The sequence below is a fragment of the Carcharodon carcharias genome, chromosome 5 (assembly GCF_017639515.1).
Source record: "Carcharodon carcharias isolate sCarCar2 chromosome 5, sCarCar2.pri, whole genome shotgun sequence".
Lineage (NCBI taxonomy): Eukaryota > Metazoa > Chordata > Chondrichthyes > Lamniformes > Lamnidae > Carcharodon > Carcharodon carcharias.
The window spans coordinates 15,461,921-15,489,879 of NC_054471.1; the positions used below are offsets into that span (position 1 = coordinate 15,461,921).

The 27,959-nt window shown below is 43.9% G+C and overlaps 1 protein-coding gene across 1 annotated transcript in view; it reads left to right on the forward strand.

The window, feature by feature from the left end:
- The window catches only part of LOC121278115 (dynein heavy chain 8, axonemal-like), a 1,831,678-nt gene that overhangs the window by 32,239 nt on the left and 1,771,480 nt on the right, over positions 1-27,959 (forward strand). The window contains exon 5 of the mRNA XM_041188200.1: positions 7,482-7,633. Coding sequence (XP_041044134.1) covers positions 7,482-7,633 — 152 coding nt within the window. The remainder of the gene's footprint in view (positions 1-7,481; positions 7,634-27,959) is intronic.

Here is a 27,959-nt window from a genome sequence, read left to right on the forward strand (position 1 = left end):
CAAGCACAGACACACACAGCATTGTCTCTCACTCATCTGAAAATAGATCCATTGGCCTAGCGAGTCACCCCTGTGATCTGAATCCATCCCCAAGATGCTCCTGTTCTTGCTGTGGCTTCCCCTGCACCCTGGACCTCAGGTGGGGTCATCTCCTGTAGCTTTGCTCTGCGTTGCCTATCCATTTTTTTCCTCCTCTAAGATATTGGAACCCTCATAAAGGCTCATAAAGCCCTGGATCCATAACTGTTTTGTCATTTTTGCTGAAATGATAGTTTGAATAGATTAATCGATAATGGCTGTAAGTAGTAAAGCTCACAATCTTGAACCAAAATCAACTGTAATGGTCTATAGTGGCTTCTGCCTTACTTGCTTTGTCCCTGATGCAGCCTTGTATCTGAGATATCAGACACATTGAGGTGACCAAGATGCCATCCCTGAGACCTAACATTTGAATCCCACAGTTGGAGGAGTTTGATTGACATGCGTGACCTGACCTAGCTCAGTGCTCAAATCTCAGATCTGCCATACTAATTAACAATCACTTGCTCATGATTAATGACTGAGTGCCCTTTGGCCAGGTATGAATGCCAACTCTGGAAATCACATGAAACAGTTTAATTCATGGGATGCCATATATGTAGCACCTGTTAATGGTTGCCTGCATTCCCAAATTTCACATTCCTGTGTGTTAATGTTGAAATGCAGTGGCAGTGATAATAAGCCAGTGATTCCTCTTGTGTCTGTTACAGCATGGCAAAGACATGGGTTCTAATAGCTCGCTTCTCAAGGAGGAACACCTCCTTTCTCTTGGCTCTGACTCCATTATAATCTTGTGGCACCAGCAACTTAGAGGGCGCCCAAGAAAGGATCCCTTAGTCCTGCAATGTGCCCCTCCCACTCTGCCTCAAAACCCTCAGATTCACTTCTACTTTCGATTTGTGACTGCACCATTAGATCAGAAATGCAAGACAGTGGTTCTCCAGTAAGACTTCGAGACCAGTTTTGATGCCCCCTTTCTCACTGCCCGCATTGCAGATTTTTACCTGGATCCCCTTGTTGTGGTGAACATTCCAACCTTCTCCCCTGAACCCGTCACTGTTGACGTGCCCATGCCACATGTGGACCTCTACCCTCCCCAGCTAGAGGCTATATAAACAGTCACTTCCAGAAGAGACCCCCGCCCCCCAGAAAGAAAGCTTCACATACCACCCCCCACTTTATTATGTTTTCCCCAAATACAGGCTGTAGATGCCTCCCAGAACTATTATCATCCCATGTGTAGACCAGTACAGAGCCAGATAAGCCAATGGACAGACTATGAAAACTCCCTGCATACCAAGCTGTGCATTATTCTGATTGAGCACACAGTCCTTGCCCCTCCCTGGAGAGGGAATACAACATGCATACTGTGCATAACCCTGTAGTATGGCCCGCTGCACAGGGCTGTCTCTTCTCTCTGACTCTTGGCTGTGAGGCCCACAGAACCCAAGGACAGTCTGCACTCTTTTACTTCTGACTGTGAGCCAAAGGACAGTCTGTACTCTCTCACTCCTGACTATAAGCTCAAAGACAGTCTGTACTGTCTCACTCCCGAATGTGTGCCCATGGAGTGGCTCTACTCCCTCACTCCTGGCTGTGAGCCCAAGAAATGTCTCTACTCTCTGACTCCAACCTGCTGGCTTCCCATGCCAACCCCTTCATGAGTCTAAATTCATTAGAATTTCAAAGGGAAGTCATAGATGACGAGAAACATTTTTGCATTTTACAGGAGTTCCATGGGTAAATGGAAGAGGATATATTACATTTTATTGACCTGAAAGCAGACAAAATAGAAACATGAAAGATTTGATATATGGAAGGATTTGCGTTTCAAAGAGGTGTGAGAACAATGGAACCTGAGATGAAAGGTGGAGGGGGGGGTGGGGAAGAGAAGGTTTTTTAGAGTTAATGTGGAGAGCTTATGGGCAGGTAATGCCTGTGGGCTCTTGGCTATGTAAGGAAGATCTCCTGGAAACAGCTCTAGGCTGGGAGAAGATGCAGTTTGAATCAGCCATGCAGTCAAGCCTGAAAAGTCTTGGGCTGCGGAAAGCAGCCTTGTGCTGAGGTCTTGGATTTCCACTGTGGAATGGAAGAGAATTTAAGAGGTTGTGTGTTAAATCTACAGCAGCTGGCTTTGGGTAATATTACTGGAGTTCTATAGTTAAACACCTATTAGGGAGTGTTGCCCATAAGATATTTACTTGTGGGTCTGACCAAATAGGCAGTCTTTGGGGGAATGTTTTGTAAGACTAATCTTAACTGGGTAACTGTAATCTTGTGCCCTTAAGTTTTGTTTTCTCTTGCTAATAAAACTTATACTTTTAATTTTTAAAATCTCAAAAGTGTCACTGGACATCTTGCTGCTGAGATCAGCACATTTTGTACTTTTTTCAGAATACAAAAAAAGGGTATGGCTCATAAGGCAAGTTTCCTTTGGGATTTGGTTTACTCAGCAATTGATACCTGGTGTGGTCATAACAATCTCGCCTTGGAATTTTCTCCAAACATCGCTCCCACTTGGATGGCTGCAACACAGTGGCCCACCTTTCAATCTCACCTTCTGAGATTCCTTTCCCCTGGATCTCTGACTACACTTAAACTTCACCTTCCAAGCACAATTTCAGATCCTCAGCCAAGCCAAGCAGAATACCATTGCTGCTAAAAGCCCGCAGTAAGGAGCCACCAAAATTTGGCTGCCTCCTCGGATCTTCAGGGCTTCTCTCAAGCCTGCTTCGCTACAAGTATGATCTTTCCAACTCTCTCTATAACTCGTGGCCTATTGGTCTGCTTCTTTATTTGAAGTTGACTTCTGGGACCTCTTTCTGATCTGCTCCCCATGTCCTGTTCCTCGGCACACCTTCCTTGGTAATGACGTTCCAGTTCAAGTCATCTGACCTGCATTTCGTGCTGTTCTTACTTCCTTTCTTCTGCGCAGGCATGCTGGGCTGGATCCTGGCCTGAAAAAGGTAAAATAAATGAACTGTGCATGTGTGGCCATTTCCCGGCTGGTGCATATGCAAAAGGCCCGAGGTTCATTGGAAACAGGAGTTCTCGATCTCTGACTTCAGATTAAGGTAAGTATTTCAGCTTCATCACAACATACACAGTAACCAAACCACATTTTAAATTAACCTTATACAAAGGAATGGATAAATAATTTCCATTGATATCCTGAAGCAATACCTTATTATTCAGTGAACCTTTGGAGAGCGCTTCATGTCATCTGCGAACATCAGTGTCAGTGCTGATCACGTATCTCTAATGATGATCGATTTCTCTGCTTCACCGGATAAATGTGGGGACATTTAACGCTCAAGCGAAAAATCCCTATAACTTCCCATCACCTAATTCATCCTCTTGGTGAATGTTGGGGAGTCTCCGGGGCTGCCGTGAACTTTACCAGTCTGAGCATCAGCACCTGGAGAACACCCCTCGGCTGGACAAATGCAACAGGTTTGGTTTTTATCTTGAATTATTCAACATTCATATGCCCTTTCTTTTGACAGAAGTATCATGTCAGTCCCCTTGAATCAAACCTGTCCTTTGAACCTTTGTTGCTGCTAACACGAGAAAGTCCTGAGTCTTCACCTTCTGCCTCTTTCTCAGCAGACCTTGACCTCTTCTCATTATCGGTCTCCCTCTCATTCCAGTTTCTCTGGAAGGTTCCAAAGTGTTATTAACTATCTTATGAGTTAACTCATAATCATTTGCCATTATTGAGGCTTCTCTTATTTTATGAACTTTGTGGTCTTCCAGGTGAGACCTTAACCCCAAAGAGACACTATTTTTGAATAACCTCCCTAATGTTATCAAAGTTGTGTTCCACTTTTATCAACTACACCACCTATCGCATGCCATTTTCCCTGGCAAATTCTACATATCTCTGGCCCATTCACTTTCTCAAATTTCTAAATTTCTACCTGTAGGTTTCTGGCACCTACTCATACACACTGAGTACAGCAATCTTTACATCCTCGTAATTACACAATTGCTGTATTGAAAGAGATGACTGCACTTGCAAAGCCTTTCCTACCAAAGCACTTTGTAGGAACATAGCAATTTTCTCGAGTGACATCAAGCACATTGCCACTCGCTCCTCACTAAATTCAGTTACTATGTGAAAGTCCTTTGCCAAATCAAAATTAAGACGTTCTCTCTGAATCAGTCTCATTTCTTGTTAACTCAAGTTCGCTTAATTGTAACTCATGCTCCATTTCGAGTTTTTTCATCTATTTCTCAATTTATCGATTTATCTCTTTCTCTAACCTTTTCATTTTTTTGCCTATTTCTTTCCTTTCTTGATAATTTCTCTCTTACTAAGTGATACTTTCTTAGTTCTATTTCTTCTCCAATTCAGGCCAGTTGGATTCGATCACTAACAAAAACAGCTTTTTCTTTCTTGAGCCCTGGGTGCCTAGCCAATTCTTCAAGGATCCCATTCCTCTTAGCTCCTGATCTTACATTAATCCTACATGCTTTTCTACAACCTGTAAGTCATCTTTTCTCAAGTGTTTCAAGTCTCTGAGAATCAGATTGTCTCTCTGAACAAAGCTTGAGCCTCATAGGTACCTATATTGATTTCCCAATAAAACAAAGCACGAGGGAACGTGGGCTTGATTTTTCTCAACTTTGGTCGTGAAAAAGAGGACAATAGCCATTATGCTTGGTCTGAGCTTTACATTGGCTGAGATTCCAGGGCATATTCCAACAGCAACTTTTGTTCATGTAGCACCTTTTAACAAAGTACAACATCTCACTGTATGATAGGTTGGAAAATAAGTTGTCAAGGATAGGTAGGAAAGTAAGTTTTCAAGAGAAGGTAAAGAGTCTATAAAGAGATATAGATAGATTAAGTGAGTAGGCAAAATTTGGCAGATTAATAAAATGTGGGAAAATGTGAACTCGTTCACTTTGGCAGCTAGAATAGAAAAACAGTACATTATTCAAATAGTAAGAGATTGAGGAATGTGGTGCTACAGAGGGATCTGGTTGTTCTGGTACATGAATCTCAAAAATATGTAGGTACACCAAGTGATTAGGAAGGCAAATAGAATGTTGGGTGTTTATTGCAAAGGGAATGGAATATAAAAGTATGGAAGTTTTCCTGCAGCTGTACAGCATCTTGGTGTGAACATATCTGGAATGCTGTGTACAATTTTGGTCTCCTTATTTGAAGATAGATATGCTTGCATTAGAAGCAGTTCAGAGAAGGTTTATTTGACTTATTCTTGGGAATGATCTTATGATTATATTAATGTTGGATCTATACCCATTGGAGTTCAGAAGAATGAGAGATCATCTTATTGAAACATATAAGATCCTGGGGGGACTTGATAGGGTGGGAACTGGGAGGATACTTCCTCTTATGGAGGAGACTACAACTAAGGGACACAGTTTAAGAATAAGAGATCTCCCTTTGAAGATGGAGATGAAGGCAATTTTTTTTTCTCTGAGGGTCATTAGTCTATGGAATTCACCTCTCCAGAAAACAGTGGAGGCTGGGTCATTGAATTTATTCAAGGCTGATTTAGATAGATTTATGATAGATAAGGGAGTCGAGGGTTATGGGGCGGGGGGGCAAACAGAAAAGTGGAGTTGAGACCAGAATCTGATCAGCCATGGTCTTATTGAATGGTGGAGCAGGCTGGATGGGCTGAATGACTTACTCCTGCTCCTCAGTCCTATGTTCATGTCATTTCACAAAACTTGACACCAAGCCATGTGAGGAGATGGGATAGACCTTTTTTAAAACTTAGTTTCTGGGATGTGAGTGACTCTGGCAAGGAAATGTTCGTCATGTGTTACGAGGCATCCTGACTGCACTAAGAATTGACTGTATAATGTGGGATTGGAATTAAGTGTAGCCCAGATCAACTTGGACAGATTTCTTCCCTTGAAGGAAGGAACCAGTGGACTTTTACAACAATCCCCTGCATTGATCATAATGCTTTCTGGAACCAGCCTATAAATTACCAGATTTATTAATTTGTTGATACAACTTGCAGTAGACACTGGCCTGTGCTTCTATGCTAATACAGGAGGAAGGAGCTGGCTCTTCTGCTTTTGGTTGAATTTCCTGAGTTCCCATAAGTCATGGTTGTCCAGACAGGGTTGCAAGAAGCTGGTCTGCAGACTGGAGGATCTGAGATAGATCAATAGCAAGGTTAAAAAGAACCAAAGAGTAGGTGGCTTGTTCTTTTCAATGCTGAATGTTCATTTGCTTTTTTGTTCTTCAACATGCCGGTGTCATTGGTGCAACTGGGCCATGTAAATGGTGCGTTACTTCAAACTTGATTGCTGCTCATGTTAGAGAATCAAGGGTTGGGAGGAGCAGCAGGATCAGCCTTAACATGCTGAATGTTAAGGCCAATGTTACAGGCGGTAACAAGTGGAGTACCGCAAGGATTGATGCTGAGGCCTCATCTAGTTACAGTCTACATTAATGACTTAGATAAAGAGGCAAATTTGCTGAAGATACAAAGCTACAAGCCTGAGATGTAAGAAGGATACAAAGAGATACAGAACATGTTAAGTCAAGTCTCTATTCCCTGTTAAGTGAGTGGGCAACAGAATGTTAGATGGAATACAATGTGGTGAAGTGTGAGGTTCTTCACTGTGGCAGTCAGAACAGAAAGGCAGAATTTTTTAAGAAGGTTTGAAAATTGTAAATTACAATGTTCAGAGGGAGTTGGGTGCACCTGTACACATAACCCAAGAAATTAGCAAGCAATTAGGAAGGCAGATATGTTGGCCTTTATTGCAAGGTGATTGGAACATATGAACAAGGAAGTCTTCCTACAGTTGTATAAGAATTTGGTGAGACCACACCTGAAGTACTATGCGCAATTTTGGTTCATATTTAAAGAAAGATATATTTGCCTTGGGGGTAGCACAACAAAAGTTTGCTAGATTAGTTCCTGGGATGAGAGGGTTATCCTACAGTGAGGCTGAGTAACTTGGGCAGATACTCTCTGAAGGTAAGGATGAGAGGTGAAGCTTTCAAGATTCTGAATGAATGGGCTTGACAATAAAAGATCCTTTCCCCTGGTTGGGAAATCTGGAACACATGGACACAGCCTCAGGATAAGGGATCAATCATTTAAGAACGAGATGAGGAGAAATTTCTTCACTCAGAGGGTTGTGAATCTTTGGAATTCTCTATCCTGTGGGGTTGTGGATTGCTAAACTAATGAGTATGTTTATGAAAGGGATAGATAGATACATTTTTGATCTCTCAGGAAATCAAGGGATATGGGGAGTGGGCAGGAAATGGTAGAGCAGGTTCGATGGGTCATATGGCCTACGCCTGTTCCTATTTCTTATGCTCTGATTTTGCATCACTTGTCAATGAAGATTGAAATTTACACTCTAGCCTTGCTTGTAATGCTAGATCATGTAAAAATGCAGTTTGGCTAATGTTATGAATAATATATTATTTTTAGAAAGTGGACGAATTATTGCTGGGATTACGAAAGGATCCAAAATGATGAGATTATTTCTGGGCAATTTATCCAGCGTGTGCCTTGATGGCCTATGTTTGTTCTTTGTGCGATACAAAAATGACATTGCGATCACAGGGAAAAATATTAATGAGGTATGTCATAATATTTGTTTTCTTAATGAATAATTCTGCTCATTATATTAGTATTGAGAAATTGATTCTTTTTTCAACTTTTGGATATGCAGGAAATGAGATTTGGAGTTTCTTAGCATTAAACATTTCATATCAGGCATTAATATATACAAAAAAAATCACCCATGCTGCCCCATCAGGCACTACTTGATGAAGAATTTCATGGCCAGAAGCACTCTTTCTTGCTCTGACAATACGCCTGGAGCCCAATCTCTTGTGTGCACATGTCAAATTGCCATGACTGACAATTTTGTGGTCCAGACTCAGGGGTTGATTGAACTACCCCTGTTCCTGTGTTCCTAGAACACATTATTCTACAGCAATATAATATTTCCTTTCTTAAACTAGCTCACTTGGAGTTTTCTGAGTAATTTTGCCAACTTAGTGTCCAATCATGACTCGTTGTCTTATGATCCAACGCCCGGTAGGGACTGTGTTGAAACTGTGTCACAATGACTTTACTCAGCGCAGTAACAATGTGCAGAGAGTAGAGACAGAAACAATAAAATGAGAATATATGAAATAGGAGCATGAGTAGGCCATTTGGCTCTTCAGGCCTGCTCCACCATCCAACAACTTCATGGCTGATCTGATTGTGGCCTGAAATCCACTTTCCTGCCTGCCCCCCATAACCATTGACTTCCTTGCAGATAAGAATTTGATACTGCCTTATTGTGGGTTGCCCTTGAACTCAGGTCTAATAAGTGAAAAGACAGTGTTCTGTCCATGGACCAGCGAGGGCTGAAATTCCACTGGATTCACCCTGCTGTCCTAAGAGCAATTCAGTGGAATTCCCTGCAACACATGGAACGAACCAAAGACCCCATTCCAATTCCTGTGACAGGATGATTTACTTGGTTGGGGCAGGTATCCCACATCTAGAAGAGTGCTTCAGGAGTGTTCAGCGCAGTCTACTAGAGAATGTCGGAGTGGTGCCATGCTGCTCCTCAGGATCACCTGTCTTAGTTTCGAAAAGATACAGCTGTTGTCTAGGAAGATTTTCATTGAGATTTTATAAGCAGAGGAGGTGGAATTCACAGGGTAGCTTCAGAACTCCAGATATATCCTCTTAACATAGTGGTATGCATGTAGAATTCTTTCTTGCTTCTGACCCACTGAAATTCAATGTTGGATAGAAACCTGGTAGATTTGAATTTTGCTCCAGATTACAGCCTTGATCAATTAATCTGCCTAACTTCTGCTCTGGACCTAGATCGGAACTTTGGTTTTAAGTTATGTTGGATTCTAAATCAATTCAAATTATTTTACAAGAGATACAGCATTCTATATCTATCTTTAATTTTATGATATGAAATAATATTTTGCTTAAATTGAAGGACTTTCATAATCAATTTTATTAGCAGCATAATGAGGTTTATTAGCAGTAGTAAGGTTTATTGGTTGCAAGGTTTATGAACTAATAGATAGGGGAATGAAAAAGCTGCTCCAATGTCTAGAATGCACATCTTATGCTATGTGGGAATTTCAGGATGCTTCCGTATCCTAGATAAGCATTTGTGCAGGAGGTGCTGTCAATTGAAGCAGCTAAAGTTCCAGGTTTTGGAATTTGAACAGCAGCTGGTGTCTATGGGCTGCATCCATGAGATTGAGAACTTTGTGGATAGCTCATTTATAGATGTGGTCACCCCTGTAGCTTAACACTGCGCAGGGAGAGGGGGAATGAGGAATCACCAGACAGTAAAGAAGAAACAGGCAAGTAGTGCAGTCGTCCCCTGTGTGCATCCCACTCTCCAATTAAGTTCTGTATACCGATGAGAGTGATTTTTAACTGGGGACTGCAGCCTGAGCCTAGTTCATGGCACCATGCGTGGCTCAGTTGAAGAAGGGGGCACAAAGAAGACTGGAGGAGCAGTAGTAAGAGGAGATTTGATAGGTAGGGAAGTAGCCAGGTGTTGCTGCGGCCACAGTTGTGAATTCAGGATGGTTTGTTGCCTCCCTGGTGCCAAAGTGAAGGACGTCATTGAATGACGGCAGAGCACCCTGAGGGTGGAGCATGAACAGTCAGTAGCCATGCTCACATAGGTATGAACAACTTGGCAGAAAGAGTGACGTGGTCTTGCAGTCTGAATTTAGGGAGCTAGGTAGTAAATTAGCATGCAGGACCTCAAAAGTAGCCGTCTCTGGATTACTCCCTGTACCATGCGCAAGCAAGTATAGAAATAGGAGGATAAAGTAGATGAATGCGTGACTGAAAAGTTGGTGCAGAAGAGAAGGCATTAGACCCTTGGGACATTGGGACCCATTTTGGGGGAGATATGGCCCCTTAGAGGGTGATCAGGTTGCACCTAATTAGAGTTTGGACAGAGTTCCTTGCTAGTGCAGGTGGTGGTGTTCCTGTGCATCTGCTACCCTTGCCCTTTTAGGTGATGGAAGTCATAGATTTTGAAAGTGCTATTGAAAGAGCCTTGGTGAGTTGCTGCAGTGCACACTGTGGATGGTACACATTGCTGGCACCATGTGTCAGTGGTGAAGGGAGTGAATGTTTAAGTTGGTGGATGGGGTTCCAATCAAGTGAGCTTCCTTGTCTTGGATGGCATTGAACTTCCAGAGTGTTGTTGGAGCTCCACTCATCCAGGTAAATGGATAGTATTTCATCACACTCCTAACTCCTGCATTGTAAATGTTGGAAAGGCTTTGGGTAGGCAGGAGGGGAGTTACTCTCTGCAGAATTCCTAGCTTCTGTCCTGATCTTGTAGCCACAGTATTTATATGGCTGGCCCAGTTCAGTTTCTGGTCAATGGTAACCCCCAGCATGCTGACAGTGGGGGAATTCAATGATGATAAGCTGCTGAATGTCAGGGGGAGATGGTTTGGTTCTCACTCGTTTGAGATGATCATTGTCTGGCACTTGTGTGGCACAAATATTACTAGCTGCTTATCAGCCCGAGCCTGAATATTGTCTAAGTCTTGCTGCAGATGGACACGGATTGCTTAAGTATCTGAGGAGTCGCGAATGGTACTGAACATTGCACAATCATCAGCGAATATCCCCATTTCTGACCTTATGATGGAGAGAAGGTCATTGATCCTGAAGATAGTTGGGCCTTGGACACTACCCTGAGGAACTCCTGCAGTGATGACCTGCGACTGAGATGATGGACCTCCGCCAACCACAACCATCTTCCTTTGTGCTAGGCATGACTCCAACCAGTGGAGAGTTTGCCCCCTGATTCCCATTGACTCCAGTTTTGCTAGGGCTCCTTGATGCCACACTCGGGTCAAATGCGGCCTTGATGTCAAGGGCAGTCACTGTCACCTCACCTCAGGAGTTCAGCTCTTTTGGACTAAGGCTGTAATGAAGTCAGGAGCTGAGTGGCCCTGGTGGAACCCAAACTGGGCATCAGTGAGCAGATTATTGCTGAGAAAGTGCGGCTTGATAACACTGTCAGCGACAGTTTCCATCATTTTGCTGATGAGAGTAGAAAGATGGAGTCATAATTGGCATGGTTGCATTCTTCCTGCTTTTTGGGTACAGGACATACCTGGGCAATTTTCCACATTGCTGGGTAGATGCCAGTGCTGTAGCTGGAACAGCTTGGCTTCGGGCGCAGCTAATTATGGAGATTAAGTCTTCTATATTATTGCTGGAATGCTGTCACAGCCTTTGCAGTATTCTGTGCCTTCAGCCCTTTCTTGATATTGCATGGAGTGAATCGAATTGGCTGAAGACTGGTATCTTTGATGGTGGGGACCTCAGGAGGAAGCCGAGATGGATCATCCACTTAGCACTTCTGTCTGGAGATAGCTGCAAATACTTCAGCTTTGTCTTTTGCAATCATTGAGGATGGGAATATTTGTAGAGCCTTCTCTTCCAGTTAGTTGTTTAATGTCCACCACCATTCATGACTGGATGTTTCAGGACTGCAGAGCTTAGATTTGATCAGTTGGCTGTGGGATTGCTGAGCTCTGTCTATCGCATGCTGCTTCCACTGATTGGCATGCAAGTGATCCTGTGTTGAAGTTTCATTAGATTTAACCCTGATTTTTAGGTATGCCTGACCCTGCTCCTGGCATACCCTACTGCACTCCTTATTGAACTAGAGTTGATCCCCTGGCTTAATGGTAATGGTAGAGTGGGAACATGTCAGGTCATGAGGTTGTAGATTGCGGCTGTATTCTTGTATTCAATTAGTTTGCTGATGGATTTAAACATGGACGTAGGGGGCATAGCTGAGGTATTGCATTTGTATTTACCAAGGAAGAAAATACTACCCAGTTCATGGTGAAAGAGGAGGTACTTAATGCACTAGATAGACTTTAGAACAGAAGAACATAAGAAATAGGACCAGGAGTAGGCCATTCAGCCCTTTGAGCCCACTCTGCCATTCAATGAGGTAATGGCTGATCTTCCACTTGAACACCATTTTCCTGCACTATCCTCATATCCCTTGATATTTTTAATTTGTAGAAATCTATCAATCTCAGTCCTGAACATACTCAATGACTGAGCCTTCACAGCCCCTGAAGCAGAGAATTCCAAAGTTTCACCACCCACTGAGTGAAGAAATTCCTTCTCATCTCAGTCCTAAATGGCCTGCCCCTTATCCTGAGACTGTCTCCTGGTTCTTAACACCCTAACAAGGGGAAACATCCTCCTGCATCTACCCTGTCGAGCCCTGTAAGAATTTTGTATGTTTGAATGAGATCACCTCTTGTTCTTCTAGACTTCAGAAAATAAAGGCCCAGTCTATTTCATTGTTTTTCCTAGGAAAATCTCTCCACCTCCGTAACTAATTTTGTGAATCTCTGTCACTTTCCCTCAATGGCAAGTATATCTTTCCTTAGGTAAAGAGACTAAAGCTGCACACAATACTCCAGATGCAGTCTCACTAAGGCTCTCTATACAATTGCAGTAAGACATCTTTACTCCTACACTCAAATCCTTTGTAATAAAAGCCAAAATACCATTTGCCTTCTCAATTACCTGTAAGTTAGCTTTCAGCAGCTCATGAACAAGGACACCCAAGTCCTTTTGAATTTAACACTTTCCAATGTTACAGTCCCAGCTGATGTTACTACTGGGCAAGTCAGATGTCAGAGTAGAAGCTGGCTTGATAGGCCCCAACTTTTTTTTAGAAACCACTGGTGTTGTTGTGAACAGAAAGAACAAAACACTTATCAAATAAGAAAAATGAACTCCATTATGCTAGACAAAAAAGTTGGAAAGATTTCCATACAAACAGCAGTAATTGTGTCAAATTACACTGCTCCTTCATCTCAACTATATTGTTACAGATACATACAAATTCGTAAAGAAAACACAATTTACAATATCTATTTTTATACTCTAATATTCATGGTAAGTATTTAAACTAATAGGCGAGATTGGACAAGCTGCAGTCCAAAACCAGGTGAAAGATGCCACAAAAGCAGAGTCCATGGATTTCTCATCAACTCGCCAGATGCTTGTTACACCATGAGCCAACTGGTCTTACTGAAATCCTGTCTTTTTCACAAGGGCTTCCAATCTCCATGCTCAAGGAACTCGCCTTGGGATTCTCTCCCAAAGAAAGCTTCCACTCGGGCGTCTTCAACAAGGATCCTTTTCCAGGGTTTCAATCTCTTGTTATGACTGATGTAGTTGGTAAAGTGGAGTTATTTAAAAATCTCAGAGGGAAACTTAAAATTATTGATTATGACAGTTGTTTAAAGTGTTAAGTTTGAGATGCGACTCTAAACTCAGGAATCAGACCACTAGTTTGAGGTTTTACATTAAACTAAATGAAACATTTTATTAATTACACAGGTTAAAATATATACACATGGCTTGGCTACAAGTTACTACTATCATAACTTTTAACAAATTCCCAAACTAATCTCCATTAAGGCAACAGCAATCCATAGACTTAACCAAAACACCAGGCAAAGCATTTTCACCTTACGAATTCATACTGAGGTTCTTTCCACTGTGGAGCCAGTTGATGGCTTGCAGCTACCTCTTGATCTTACATTGCTTCTGCCTGCACACCTGAAAACTACTGAAGTTATACCTACTAGCCCCATTGAATGTTAGTTCTCATTGTATCACCAGTCTCTTTGAACTTTAACTTTTAACATCAAAACTCCATTCATTGTACCAATTTTATGAGTAATATAAACATATTGCTTGATAGCTGTTAGAAAGGTGTCAAGTGTTCACCCCACTTCTTGAATGCTCTATTCAAAAAATGCAAATACACTCTACCTCTCTGTTTACACCCTCTTTGTTTACATCTCAAACTAACACACATCAAAGCACCCAGACTTGCTGGCTTTAATCCAATTAAGACATACCTGCAAACTAAAATTTTAAAAGAAAAATATTTTCCAAAATATTATGTACACTAATAGCTTCATGACACTCTCCTTTCGATGTACTTTTCCCCTGGATCTCCGCGAAAACTCAAGCTTCACTTTCCAAGCACACTCTCAGATTTTCCACTGAGCCAAGTAGTACAGCGCTGCTCCAAAAGGGTGCATTTGCCCTTGACGGCCCACAGCACGAAGTCACCAACCTTCAGAAATTTGCAAACGAACGGCTCGTGCGCAGTGTTAAAGGCTCCAATAGTTGTTTAGTAATGAAGACCAAAACCAAGACAGACTTAAAAACAAAAATAAAAGCAAAAACTGCGGATGCTGGAAATCCAAAACAAAAACAGAATTACCTGGAAAAACTCAGCAGGTCTGGCAGCGTCGGCAGAGAAGAAAAGAGTTGATGTTTCGAGTCCTCATGACCCTTCAACAGAACTGAGTGAATATTAGGAGAGGGGTGAAATATAAGCTGGTTTAAAGTGGGGGGCGGGGGTGGGGGGGGGTGGGGGTTGGGCGGAGAGAAGTTGGGGGGTGGTGTGGTTGTAGGGACAAGCAAGCAGTGATAGGAGCAGATAATCAAAAGATGTCACAGACAGAAGAACAAAGAGGTGTTGAATATCACCACCTTCAACACCTCTTTGTTCTTCTGTCTGTGACATCTTTTGATTATCTGCTCCTATCACTGCTTGCTTGTCCCTACTACCACACCCCCCCCCTCACCTTAATCCAGCTTGTATTTCACCCCTCTCCTGATTTTCACTCAGTTCTGTTGAAGGGTCATGAGGACTCGAAACGTCAACTCTTTTCTTCTCTGCCGACGCTGCCAGACCTGCTGAGTTTTTCCAGGTAATTCTGTTTTTGACCAAGACAGACTTGTTCAGATAGAGTTTTATTACTGGCCATAAAACTCCCCACAGACAAAACCTGTTTCACCTGTTATCCCTTTTGCTCTTTTGAGCAACCAGAAAAACTAAGTTAAAGAAAATGAGGGACAAATTCAAAGAGCAGCCACTTAAAGAGATACCGCAAAAAGAAAAGAAGGAAACGTACAAACATCAAATTAACATGTGATTAAAAGGCCAATAAAACACCCCAATCCCTGCAAGTGCCCACTGGGCACGGAAGGCCTCGATGGTGCCCGTGGACACCGCGTGCTCCCTCTCCAGGGACAACTGGCCGCAAACGTAGCTGCAGAAGGGAGGCAAACAGTCGGGCTGGATGACCACCTCAGTTGCCTGCTGCCTGGACCTGTTGATGGCCAACCTGGCCAGGCTCAGGAGCAGTTTCACAAGGAGGTCCTCCTCCCTTTGCACCCGCCTCTGCACTGGGTATTTTTTAAAAATTCATTCATGGGATGTGGGCTTTGCTGGCTGTGCCAGCATTTATTGCCCATCCTTAGTTGCCCTTGGGAAGGTGTTGGTGAGCTGCCTTCTTGAACCGCTGCAGTCCATGTGGTGTAGGTACACCCACAGTGCTGTTAGGAAAGGTGTTCCAGGATATTGACCCAGCGAAAGTGAAGGAATGGTGATATATTTCCAAGTGAGGGTGGTGGGTGACTTGGACGGGAACTTCCAGGTGGTGGTATTCCCATGGGCAGAATTTTCCCCCCTTTGGGGGGGAAATTGATGGGCGGGTGTGTGCAGGCGTGCTTCCGATCGGCGCCGTGGCGCCATTTTACGTGGGCATGCCAATTAAGGCCCGCCCAGCATGACGTCCACAGGGAAGCGCTATGCACTCTCTGTGTGGGTGGGGGGAATGCCTAAAATCGAGAGTCCGCTCTTTCGTGCATGCGCATGAAAGAGCGCACTCATCTCCCTGAAGCTAAGTGCTGCCTCAGGGTAATCGCCTCAACTTTCAACAATATTAAAAATTGAAAAATAAAATTCCCTTACAATTCCCCTCATGTGACAAATGTCACATAGTTGGAACATGTTCATAATTTCCATAACAACTTTATTAAAATTTTTAAACCCCTACATGAAACCTCATTCTGCCGGTGGATGAGGTTTCATGTTTTTTCTAGTTGCCGCCGGGGCTCCTGGCCTGCCCACCAACCTTAAGGTTGGACAGGCAGTTCCACTGATTACTTTAATTGATCTGTCAATGGCCTCAATTGGCCATTGACAGATTGGTGGGTGCGCAGCTGCTTTTGCTGCGTCCCCGCCTTCCTGAAAATTTAACTGGGGCACGGTGACGTCGCGAGTTCCGCCCGACATCACTGCGCGTCATTTTAAGTGTCGGTGAGCGGGCCCCGCCCCCGCTCGCCAACAGTAAAATCTTCTTGAGTGTTGTGGTTGCTGCACTCACCCAGGCAAGTGGGGAGTACTCAATCGCATTCCTGACTTGTGCCTTGTAGATGATGGACAGGATTTGGGGAGTCAGGAGGTGAGTTACTTGTCACAGGATTCCTAGCCTCTGACCTGTCCTTGTAGCCACAGTATTTATATGGCTAGTCCAGTTCAGCTTCTGGTCAATGGTAATTCCCAGGATGTTGATAGTGGGGGATTATGTGATTGTAATGTCATTGAACATCAAGGGGCAATGGTTAGGTTCTCTCTTGTTGGAGACGGTCGTTGCCTGGCACTTGTGTGGCACGAATATTATTTGCCACTTGTGAATCTAAGCCTGGATATTGTCCAGGTCTTGTTAGATTTGGACTGCTTCAGTACCTGAAGAGTCGTGAATGGTGCTGAACATTGTACAACCATCAGCGAACATCCCCATTTATGACCTTATGATGGAAGGAAGGTCATTAATGAAGCACCTGAGATGTTTGGGCCAGGGACACTACTCTGAGGAACTCCTGCAGTGATGCCCTGGAGCTGAGATGACTGACTTCTAACAACCACAACCATCTTCCTTTGTGCTAGGTATGACTCCAACCAGTAGAGAGTTTTCCCCCTGATTCCCATTGACTCCAGTTTTGAGAGGGCTCCTTAATGCCACACTCTTCAAATGCTGCCTTGGTGTCAAGGGCAATCACTCTCACCTCACCTTGGGTGTTCTGCTCTTTTGTCCACGTTTGAACCAAGGCTGTAATGAGGTCAGGAGCTGAGCGGCCCTGGTGGAACCCAAACTAGGCATTGGTGAGCAGGTTATTGCTAAGCAAGTGCCGCTTGATAACACTGTTGAAGACCCCTTCCATTACTTTACTGATGATGGAGAGTAGACTGATGGCGCGGTAATTGGCCAGGTTGGATTTGTCCTGCTTTGTGCGTACAGAACATACTTGAGTAATTTTCCACATAGCCAGGTAGATGCCAGTGTTGCAGCTGTACTGGAACAGCTTGGCTAGAGGCCCAGCAAGTCCTGGACCACAAGTCTTCAGTACTATTGCCGGATTGTTGTCAGGGCCCATAGCCTCTGTCGACCACCTTCTCCTGGTCAAGAGACATGAAGGCGCTTGACAGACCAGTCCTCTGGGATATGTGGTTAACGCATGTTGGCGCATATGGTCTGGCCCAGGACTGTGTAGGACTGGTCAGGGTGGACCATGTGGTCCAGCACGTTGCCAAGGCGAGAAGACATCACCTTGGTGAAAACCTTGCAATCCATGCTGAGGAGGGAGACCAGGTGCCAGTTATTAATGAGGCAGAAATCCTCCCTCTTAGGCAGCAGGGCGATCATGACCCTGACCTACAAGACGGGCCATCTCCCCGGTCGTAATACTCTCCCCCAGGAGCTCCACATAGTTTTTCCCCAGGGCTCCCAGGATGCCCTAAAGAACTCCACGGTCAGCCCGTCCAGCCCCGAGGATTTGTCCCTAGAGAGGCCGTTGAGGACATCAGTCAGCTACCCCAGACTACTAGGGGAGTAAGGCTTTTTGTGCCCTCCAGGCGGTTCCTCCCACAGAACTCTGAGTATCCTTGCTGAATGGATACGCACAGAACAAGGCAGTGTAATAGTTACAGACGTGAGACCTAATGACCTCTGGATCCTAGGCAAGGGAACCATCACTGGCCCGTAGCACAAGGAGCTGCTGATGGACCCCGTGCCTTTTTTTCAGTGAGAAGAAGAAGGGAGGGCTGCGGTCTCGGTCCTGGAGGAACTGGATCTGTGACCTCACATACACGCCGTGGGACCCGGAGAGTTGCAGGTCCTGCAGCACGCTCTTCTTCTCTTCATACGCCAGCCGCAGGGCTGGGTCCTCGTTGGGCTGACCGTGACATGCCTCCAGGTAGATTATCGCCTTTTCGAACCCCTCGATTCTGGATTTCCACCTCTTTATCAACCCCCTCGCATACTTCTGAAAGAAGATGTGGACATGAGCCTTGCCCACGTCCCACCTTATCCTCAAAGACGGGAAGCCCCCTGGTCCAGAAATGATGGAACAAGTCTAGGAACCGCTCGTCCTCCAGCAGCAGGTTGTTGCAGTGCCAGGACGCAGACCCCGCCCGAGCGCAGAACAGAACAAGTTCCGCCCAGACCTGACGGTAACCTGAGCACGACAACTGTTGATGGGACGCAGGACACGTACGCCTTAGAAACGTTAAGGCAGTCAAGTCTGAATGCTCGTTTGTTTGCCGAGTCAATTGAGTTGCCCAACTAGATTTCTGAGTTCCTCTTCAGTTTCAGAAGCCGCTGTATCTCTCTGGGAGGTCCAACCACGACTAATTGCAATGGGCTTGATGTTCTTTAAATAGGATTGCTGATGTAAGAAGATGTGTGACCTGCTCTGCCTGATTTCCAATTCAATGTATTTAAACGTACCAGATATCTGACTCTGTTCTGAGCCCATTAATGACAACCGTTTCAAATTCACTACTACCACCCCGCAAAAAATCTTCTACATGCATCATAAAGATGCCTGAAAGTTTCCCTCCATGGTGCCAATAAAAAAATTGCTGGATCTACTTCATACTGAAGACAGCCCAACTTTAACAAAACTGACATCACTGAGAAATACCAAACTCTGGAGGTGTCATTTAAACCATGTACACGTTTATTTAGCTTCCAGAGTGCCCCTTCTGCATTTGGCACCTCTTTGAGTGAATGGAGAAAAACTTCCCTTTTGAGGTTTGTGTCCCTGCAAAAAGGCAGCTTTAATATCAATGGACTTGCATTCCCAAGCATTTGGTGGGTGGGAAAACTACGAATGCAATTTTAACATAATTAGCTTTTTGTCTTCTAAATTCTTTCCCCTGATGCTAAGAACATTAAAGTCCTTAATAAGGACATTAAGGATTTTAATATCCTTAGTAGAAAAGCTAGGTTTCATTAAAGGAATACGGTAGTGTCCAGATTGTGTAAATTGTAAATCCACAGGTTTTCCAAATACCTTGTCATTTTCCATGTCCAGTTTCATTTGAGCTTTCTTCATTCATGACCTGCTCAACAGTAACGATTTTGCTAGACATTACATCCGTGCTGATGAAATGATTAACTCCAGCTATCTTACAGAGAATCACTACCTTTTTAAGAGATTTTAGTGTATTATCATCTCCAAATCTAAAACTGGTGGAACTCTCAAATTCTTTAACCTTATTCCGATCCTTGTCATTTAAGGAGTCCAGGTAGCATTTTAACCAGTCTATTCCAGACTGTAGACGAGCATCCGCTAATCAGCACCGCACAGTTGAAGGACTCTGCAACCAAGATGTTCACCTCTGGGCCGAAACTTCTTGTAACTAATACAATGCCCACTCTTTGGTCAATATCGCCATCTTCTTCTGAGTCTTCTGCCTCGTATATAATTTTGAACACCCTATTGTGTTGTTTAGGACAGTTTATTGCATATTGGTATTTTGAATCGCATCTAAAACACCAATTGACCACACCCTGGTCATTTCTGGGGTTCATTGTTTTGTTGCAATTCCCTAATTCTTTTCTCCTACTATAATTGTCAAAGGTGTTTCTCTCCTCATGTTTTCTAGTTATAAATCTCCTTTCATACTGATGTCTTCGTCCTGCTTCTAGACGATCTCGCCATCCTGTTAACAATATATCCTGCATTTTCTGTTTTGCCACTGAATAGCTCATTTGAGCCATGAATGCTGCTGGAAAATAATGTTTTCCGAGGAATTTGTTTTAGAGCTTCTGACATCTTTTTCAGTAGTGTGTGTCTTTTTGCAAATTTAATTCCCATCAGAACCAGAAGCCTGTCAATATTCGATACTTTGGCAGTCTAGTAACTTAAATGGCAGCACTGATTAGGGAATTTCTAGACGGAACTTTTGCAAATTTGCATATAGTCTACTGAATTCCATTATGTAATCTTCTTTGGAACTATCCTTCAACTTCCTAAATTGGTCAAAATCTGACCATGCCTCGTAAGCATTTAATAAATCATCTTTTTGACAGATCTTATCCATAAAATTTAATAATATTTCCAAACCTTCATCTGTGTCCAAATGCTCAGGCTTCAACTCTGAAAATACTTTACATCTTATTTTGCTTTTGTATGGTAACGAAAGTGCCAAGGCCATTCCCTGTTTTTTCTTTGGCAAGAATGTAACCCGTGTCCACATGGTTACTTTATTCTTCCATTGCTCACCCCGGGTTCACTCTCAGAAAACGTTGGTGGGTAATCATTGCTCGAAACTCTACATTTTGATTCAGCCATTTTTGAGTAATTCCAAACTCTGCTCTTATAGTTAACTCCAAATACAGTCTTTTGTCTGAAGAAAGCTTAGTTTCCAATCTTTTTACTTAAACAGAGTTGCGCAGTGGAAACGTGCTGTGCCCATAACACAGAGGACGATGGATCGGAACCATTCTCAGCTATCACTGTTCAGCTCTAATACTTGTTTGGAAATGAAGACCAAAACCAAGTCAGGCTCCTTCAGATAGAGTTTTATTATTGGTCATAAAACTCTCCACAAACAAAACTTGCCTTCCCTGTTATCCCTTTTATACCACCAAATGTGCACTGAGGTTGTTAACTAATAATTAGCAATTGAACCCCTTTAACTGTTTCCTTACCCAACATACAGGGCCATTTACCTGACTGGAAATGATAAAATACACAAATTTCCCATTGGCGCATGCGCTGAAATGCTGAGGTCCAATGGGAATAATAGTTCCAGCTCCTGATTTAAAGGTATTGCGTACCTTTTTTTCTCTTTGGGGTTTGTCACAGCAGCCTCTCACCATTTAAGAAATACTCTGTATTTCAGTTTGTCCTGCCAAAGTGGATAACCTCACATTTCTTTACATTGTATTCCATCTACCAATTTTTTTGCCTACTTGCTTAGCCTCTCCAAATCCCCTTGAAGTGTCTTTGCATCCTCCTTACAACTCACACTTCCACCTTGTTTTATGTCATCTGCAACTTGGAAATATTACCTTTAATCCCTATTTCCAAATCGTTAATATATATTGCAATTGGTGCCCAAACACTGATCCTTGCAGTACCCCACTAGTCCCAGACTGCCAACCTGAAAATGATCCATTTATTCTTACTCTGTTTTCTGATCGTTAACCAGTTCTCTATCTGTGCCAGTATATATTTTATTTATTAACCTCTTGCATGGGACCTTACCAAAAGCTTTCTGAAAATCTATTTATACAACATCTATCCTGCTAGTTACATCCTCAAAAAACTCCAGCAGGTTTGTTAAACATTATTTCCCTTTCATAAATCCATGTTGACTCTGCCCATTCCTACCATCATATTTCCCTTTCATAAATCCATGTTGACTCTGCCCATTCCTCCCATAATTTTCAAAGTGCCTTGTTATCACCTCCTTTAATATAGATTCTAGCATTTTCCCTATTACTGATATCAAGCTAACTGGTCTGTAGTTCCCTGTTTTTCTCTCCCTCCTTTCCTAAATAGTGGGGTTACATTTGCATTTGCCACCTTCCAATCTGCAGGAACCATTTCCAGAATATAGAATTTTGAAAGATGACCACCAATACATCTACTACCTCTACAGCCATCTCTTTTCAACACCGTGGGATGTAGGGCAGTAGTGTGTACCATCTACAAGATGCACTGCAGGAACTCACCAAGGCTCCTCAAACAGCACCTTCCAAACTCATGACTGCTGCCATCTAGAAGGACAAGGGCAGCAGATACATGGGAAGACCACCACCTGGAAGTTCCCCTGCAAGCCACTCACCACCCTGACTTGGAACTATATCGCTGTTCCTTCACTGTCGCTGGATCAAAATCCTGGGGCTCCTTTCCTAACAGCGCTGTGGGTGTACCTACACCATAGGGACTGCAGCGAATCAAGAAGGCAGTTCACCACCAATTTCTCAAGGGAAATTGGGGATGGGTAACAAATTAAGGCCTAGCCAGCGATGCCCACATTCCATAAATGATTTTTTTAAAAAATCACCAGCTCCGGATTTATCTACTTTAAGCCCCATCAGTTTCTCTGGTACTATTTTTGTACTAATATTAATATCTTGCTCTTTCTCGTTTACATTAGTCCCTTGATTCTCCATTATTTCTGGGAGGTTTTTAGTATTTTCCTCTGTGAAGACAGACAGAAAGGGTGGAATTTTTGCATCATGCCCACGGTGGATTTTGCAGTGGGCAGGAGTGGAGAATCCAGTGGCAGGCAAAAAGTTGGAAATCCGCTGGAAAAACAGTTTGCAATTCTGGTGGCGGATTAAGGGCGGGTCTGTTATCCTGCCGACTAGTGGCGTGAATGCTATTTGCATTCATTAACATCTCATGGAATAGATGTGAGGGGGAAGAGTGAACATGAGGGGGGCAAAGCGGAGGGAAGGCTGTGGAATGGCAGTGATGGGGAAGGGCGAACACGAGGGGGGCAAAGGGGGAGGAAGGCTGTGGAATGGCTGTGAGGGTGAAGGGTGAACAAATGGGCCTTTCTGGGGTCGGACACTTAACCTGTTGTTGCCGCAAGAGTGAGCAGGAGGCTGTTTAGAAAGAAAGGAGGATGACTTCCGAAGAAAGCCACAGAAAACTAATGGCTTCATTAGCACTGATAAAAGGCTACTCAGAACTCAGTGGCTTCACATCACAGTCGCTGCAGCTCAAGAGTAACACACAGGAATTTAGATGGGAATTTGGGAACACAGCCAATAGTGAAGGAGGCACAGCTGCATCATATATGGCATTCTATCAATGAAGACCTGTCATGTTCACCAGATTTGACATTCCTAACGGGCCAAGGGACAACCACTCATTGACCATAAGCAATTGATTGGTCATTACTATGCCACATCAGAGATTGGGTCACAGAGCGAGGTTGGAGCACTCATCTCAATTAAACCTTAGCATCCCATGCAGGGCTCAAGATGTTACATATCTGTGATGCCACCTTGATGTGTGTGCTCATGCCTCAGGGACAAGGCAGCATCAGCCACCATGTAAGTAGGGCAGGAAAAACTATGGACTGTTAAGTTTCCATACGTTCCATCTTCTGAACTTTACTTTCTTGCCCCTTGAGTCATTAATGTCTTCAATGTTTCCTTTCAGAGAGAAGGCAAAAGCACATATGGATCTGGGGCTCAATGTGGCCTTTGTCAGGGTACTAATGTAATGGTGGAGGCAAAGGACGGAGAGGCGATACCGCACGCAGCTCCAGCTGAGGGTCAGGCAGAGCCGGAGCATGAGCAGAAGGGTCAGGATGAGAGACCCAGACAATGGAGGTGCATCGCCAGACCTAGGGTTTATTGTAGAAGAGTCTCCTATTTAGAAATGAGTGAGGGGCAATGCCGTGCATGTCTGAACTTGTCCCAAGCTCTGGTACATCACATATGCCATATTCTTCGTGATAACCTGATGCCACTTGGAGTTGGAGGGTATCCCCTGCCAGTGGCTTTGAAGGTGACCGCTGTGCTCAATTTCTTTGCCTCTGAGTCTTTCCAGGGATCAAAAGGGAACCTGTGTGACATCTCTCAGTTCACAACACAGCGATGCATAAAGGAAGTTAATGGTGCCCTTTAAAGGGAGGCCCATCATTATGTCAGGTTTGCTCTGGATGAAGATAGTCAGACTGCGAGATTCACCGGCTTTGTCGTCATCGGGAGGATGCAATAGACTGTACCCATGTGGCTATACAGGCTCCATGGCAGCAGCCCTAATGTTTGTTATCCGCTAGGACTACCATTCCATCAATGTACAACCGGTGTGTGATCATCAGAAGCACATACTGAACGTTTGTGCACAGCACCCTGGGAGTTGACATGACTCCTACATCCTGAGTCACTCCCAGGTGCCTGAGGGACCATTACGTTTGCAGGGATGGCTGCTTGGGTATAAGGGGTACCCACTGAAATGCTGGTTTCTGGCACCAATGCCACGCCTTCAAACGTCGTCACGAGGAGAGGTATGATGCTGTTCACAACTCTATGTATTCCCTTATATAGCAGATCATAAGGCTTCTGAAGATGTGCTTCAGAAGCTTGGACTGCTCTGGTGGCTCACTACAATACACCCCTGATAGGGTTTCCCGCATCATCGCAGTGTATTGCGCTCTTCACAATCTGGCAGTGCAAAGAGGTGAACCCCTGCCAGAGTGTGAACTGGAGGAGGATGGGAACTCATCTGAGAATGAAGATCTGGAGGCCCAGGAACCTTATGAGGCTGCTGAGGGTTAGTGTGAGTGCGATCATGCCATAGAGGAAGGAAAATGTGGGAGATGTGCCTGTGATACTTAATTGCTGACAGGTTCCAGGAAGAGTGAAGTTAAGCGAGGGCATATGGCCACATCTCTCCTAGCCCTCAATGCCATTTCTTTACATAACAGGGGATAATTAAGCACTTTTAGTGAGAACAAGTTCTGCATTCACATTTGTGCGTTCTGGCCTCCTGAGTCGCTAAGCCATGACCTTTGCTTTGATTTGCAGTGCTCTGTGAGTGCGCACCCTCTGGGAACTGAGAGTCCACTGAGGAACAGGAGCGTTACGAGAGAAGACTTGAAGCCTTTGCTGCCATCTAATGTTGCAAACACTGTTGAAACTGAGATGTGGACATGCCTAAGGATCTCCTCCTCCCAAGCATATCTTGTCTTCTGATGCTACGACTGAGGAAACACAACTGCTGCTAGAGTATCAGTGCTGATGAACTGTCCTCACTCAATGTTGTTCCTTGAGGAAGAAGGGTTAGAAACAATTACATCGCACACATCAAATAAAGATTTAAACACATCTCCCTGAGATCACACAAGGGTGCGAAGACTAGTTCACCTGAGGTTGACATCACATGAATGTTAATCTCACAGTGGGACATTGTCGCTGAGTGGGAGGATGGCTAAGAAGGTTCCAGTGTACAAATTCACAATGTTTTCAGTTGACTGAAACATTCACAAACCATCAAATGTATTTACAAAAATGCAATTTCTTTACAGTGATATCCGTGATCCAAAAGTGAAATCAAAATTTCTTAACTTTCCTAACCCTACTGGTACTCTTGGCTGCAACCCCGACATCCCCAGCAGAGGTGGAGGCAACCTGCTGACTACTACCTCCTGATGTCTGTAATGACCTTAGTGGACCCAAGGGCTGGAGGGCTCCTGCCTGCTCAGGGGCAGAAGAGTCCTCTGTGGCCTGAGCAGCTGAAGTGGTTGGGGTCACAGGCAGAGGGGACTCTGACCGGCTGCACACCTTTGGAGTTTCCTGAGAGGAGGCCCCTTTAACCTCCCTGTGGGTGCCCAAGGGCCCTGCCCTGACTCCTGGAGGAAGGTCAAGGTGCCTCTTCTCCATGTTGCCTACATCTTGATGGTGCTCACCAGGGTATGTGGCCATGGAGTGCGAGGCTGAGTGCAAATCCGGCAACACCTGCCAGACCAAGAACTCAATGGGTAGTCACCAGCCTTCCAACGGTGACCTCGAGGCGCTCAAATATCGGAGCCATGATATCAGATAGAATGTGGACGGACTCCTCCATCGCTGTCTCTAGTCTGCTAAGTGACTGTCGAATCTCTGCCTGATGTTCTGCCACCTGTTATTTCATCTCCAGCATTGAATTGGCTTTCGCTTCCAGAGACCCGTTGTCTGACTCAGACTGAGCAGCCTTTCAAGTGCCGGAGATCTGCCTTCCTGTTTTGCTACCAAAGTGAATAAGCTCACATTTATCTACATTATACTGCATCTGCCATGCATTTGCCTTCTCACTCAGCTTGTCCAAATCACACTGAAGCATCTCTGCATCCTCCTCACAGCTCACCCATCCCACCTAGCTTTGTATCATCTGCAAATTTGGAAATATTACATTTAGTTCCCTCATCTAAATCACTAATATATATTGTGAATAACTGGGGTCCCAGCACCAATCCCTGTGGTACCCCACTCGTCACTACCTGCCATTTGGAAAAAGACCTGTTTATTCCTACTCTTTGTTACCTGTCTGCTAACCAGTTTTCTATCCTTCTCAATACACTACCCCCAATCCCATGTGCTTTAATTTAACACGCTAATCTCTTATATGGACTTTGTCGAAAGCCTTCTGAAAGTCCAAATAAAGCATATCCACTGGCTCCCCCTCATTAACTCTGCTAGTTACATCCTTAATAATGGACTCTAGTATTTTCCCCACTACCGAAGTCAAGCTGACTGGCCTATAATTCCCTGTTTTCTCTCTACCTCCCTTTTTAAGTAGTTGGGTTACATTAGCTACCCTCCAATCTGTAGGAACTGTTCCAGAGTCTATAGAATCTCGGAAGATGACCACCAATGCATCCACTATTTCTCGGGCCATTTCCTTAAGTACTTTGGGATGTAGATTATCAGGCCCTGGGGGTTTATCGGCCTTCAATCCCATCAATTTCTCCAACACCATTTCCCTACTAATACTGATTTCTTTCAGTTCCTCCGTCTCGCTAAACACTGTGTTACCCAACATTTCTGGTATGTTATTAGTGTCTTCCTTTGTGAAGACAGAACCAAAGTATGTATTTAGTTGGTTAGCCATTTCTTTGTTCCCCATTATAAATACCCCTGTTTCTGACTGCAAGGGACCTACATTTGTCTTCACCAATTTTTTTCTCTTCACATACCTACAGAAACTTTTACAGTCAGTTTTTATGTTCCCTGCAACCTTACTCTCATACCTTATTTTCCTCTTCTTAATCAATCCCTTGGTCCTCCTTTGCTGAATTCTAAAGTGTCCCCAATCCTTAGGCCTGTTGTTTTTTCTGGCCAATTTGTATGCCTCTTCCCTTTCTTAATCTTTTTCTTGGTCCTTCTTTGAAGAATTCCAAAATGTTTCCAATTCTCAGGCTTTTCTTTTTGTTTGGCATCTTTATACACCTCATCCTTTGATCCAATGCAATCTTTGATTTCTTTCATTAGCCACGTTCCTTTCTGGGTTTTTGTGCATTTTGTTGCAAATTATGTATTAGTTCTTTAAACGTTCATAACTGCTTATTACATCATACCTTTCAATGTAATTTCCCAATCAACCCTAGTGAATTTGCCCCTCATATTCCCAGAATTTTGTTTGTTGAGATCTAAGACCCTAGTGAACTACATCACTTTTAGACTTAAAAGCAAAATACTGCTGATGCTGGTAATCTGAAACAAAATTACCTGGAAAAACTCAGCAGGTCTGGCCGCATCTGCGGAGAGGAATACAGTTAATGTTTCGAGTCTGTATGACTCTTCATCAGAACTGAGGGAATATAGAAATGAGGTGAAATATAAGCTGGCTGAGGGGGGTGGGACAGGTAGGGCTGGGTAGGGGGCCAGTGATAGGTGGAGGCAAAGGAGAGATTGCCGAAGATTTAGTGAATGCCTAAGCATACTCCTGTCCTTAATTAAAGCAATGTACTACTCTGCATGTGCATCTGACAACTGTAGACAGGAGGCATCCTCACTGGCATTCTGAGGGAGGCCCAACTCACCTTCAGCACAGTCACAGTCATGCTCCTCCCCAGCTACCTTGGAGACCTGCTTCTTTAAAGGGGTGAGGACCTGAATGTTAGGAATGCCACCTCTGTTCTTGGCCCGCTCCCTCTTATTGTGGGTGTTTTTGTCCTTGTTATGGAACAGCAGTTGGTAAAGGCTTGAGTTATTTAAAATCCCAGAGGGAAACTTTAAACAACTGTCATAAACTGTA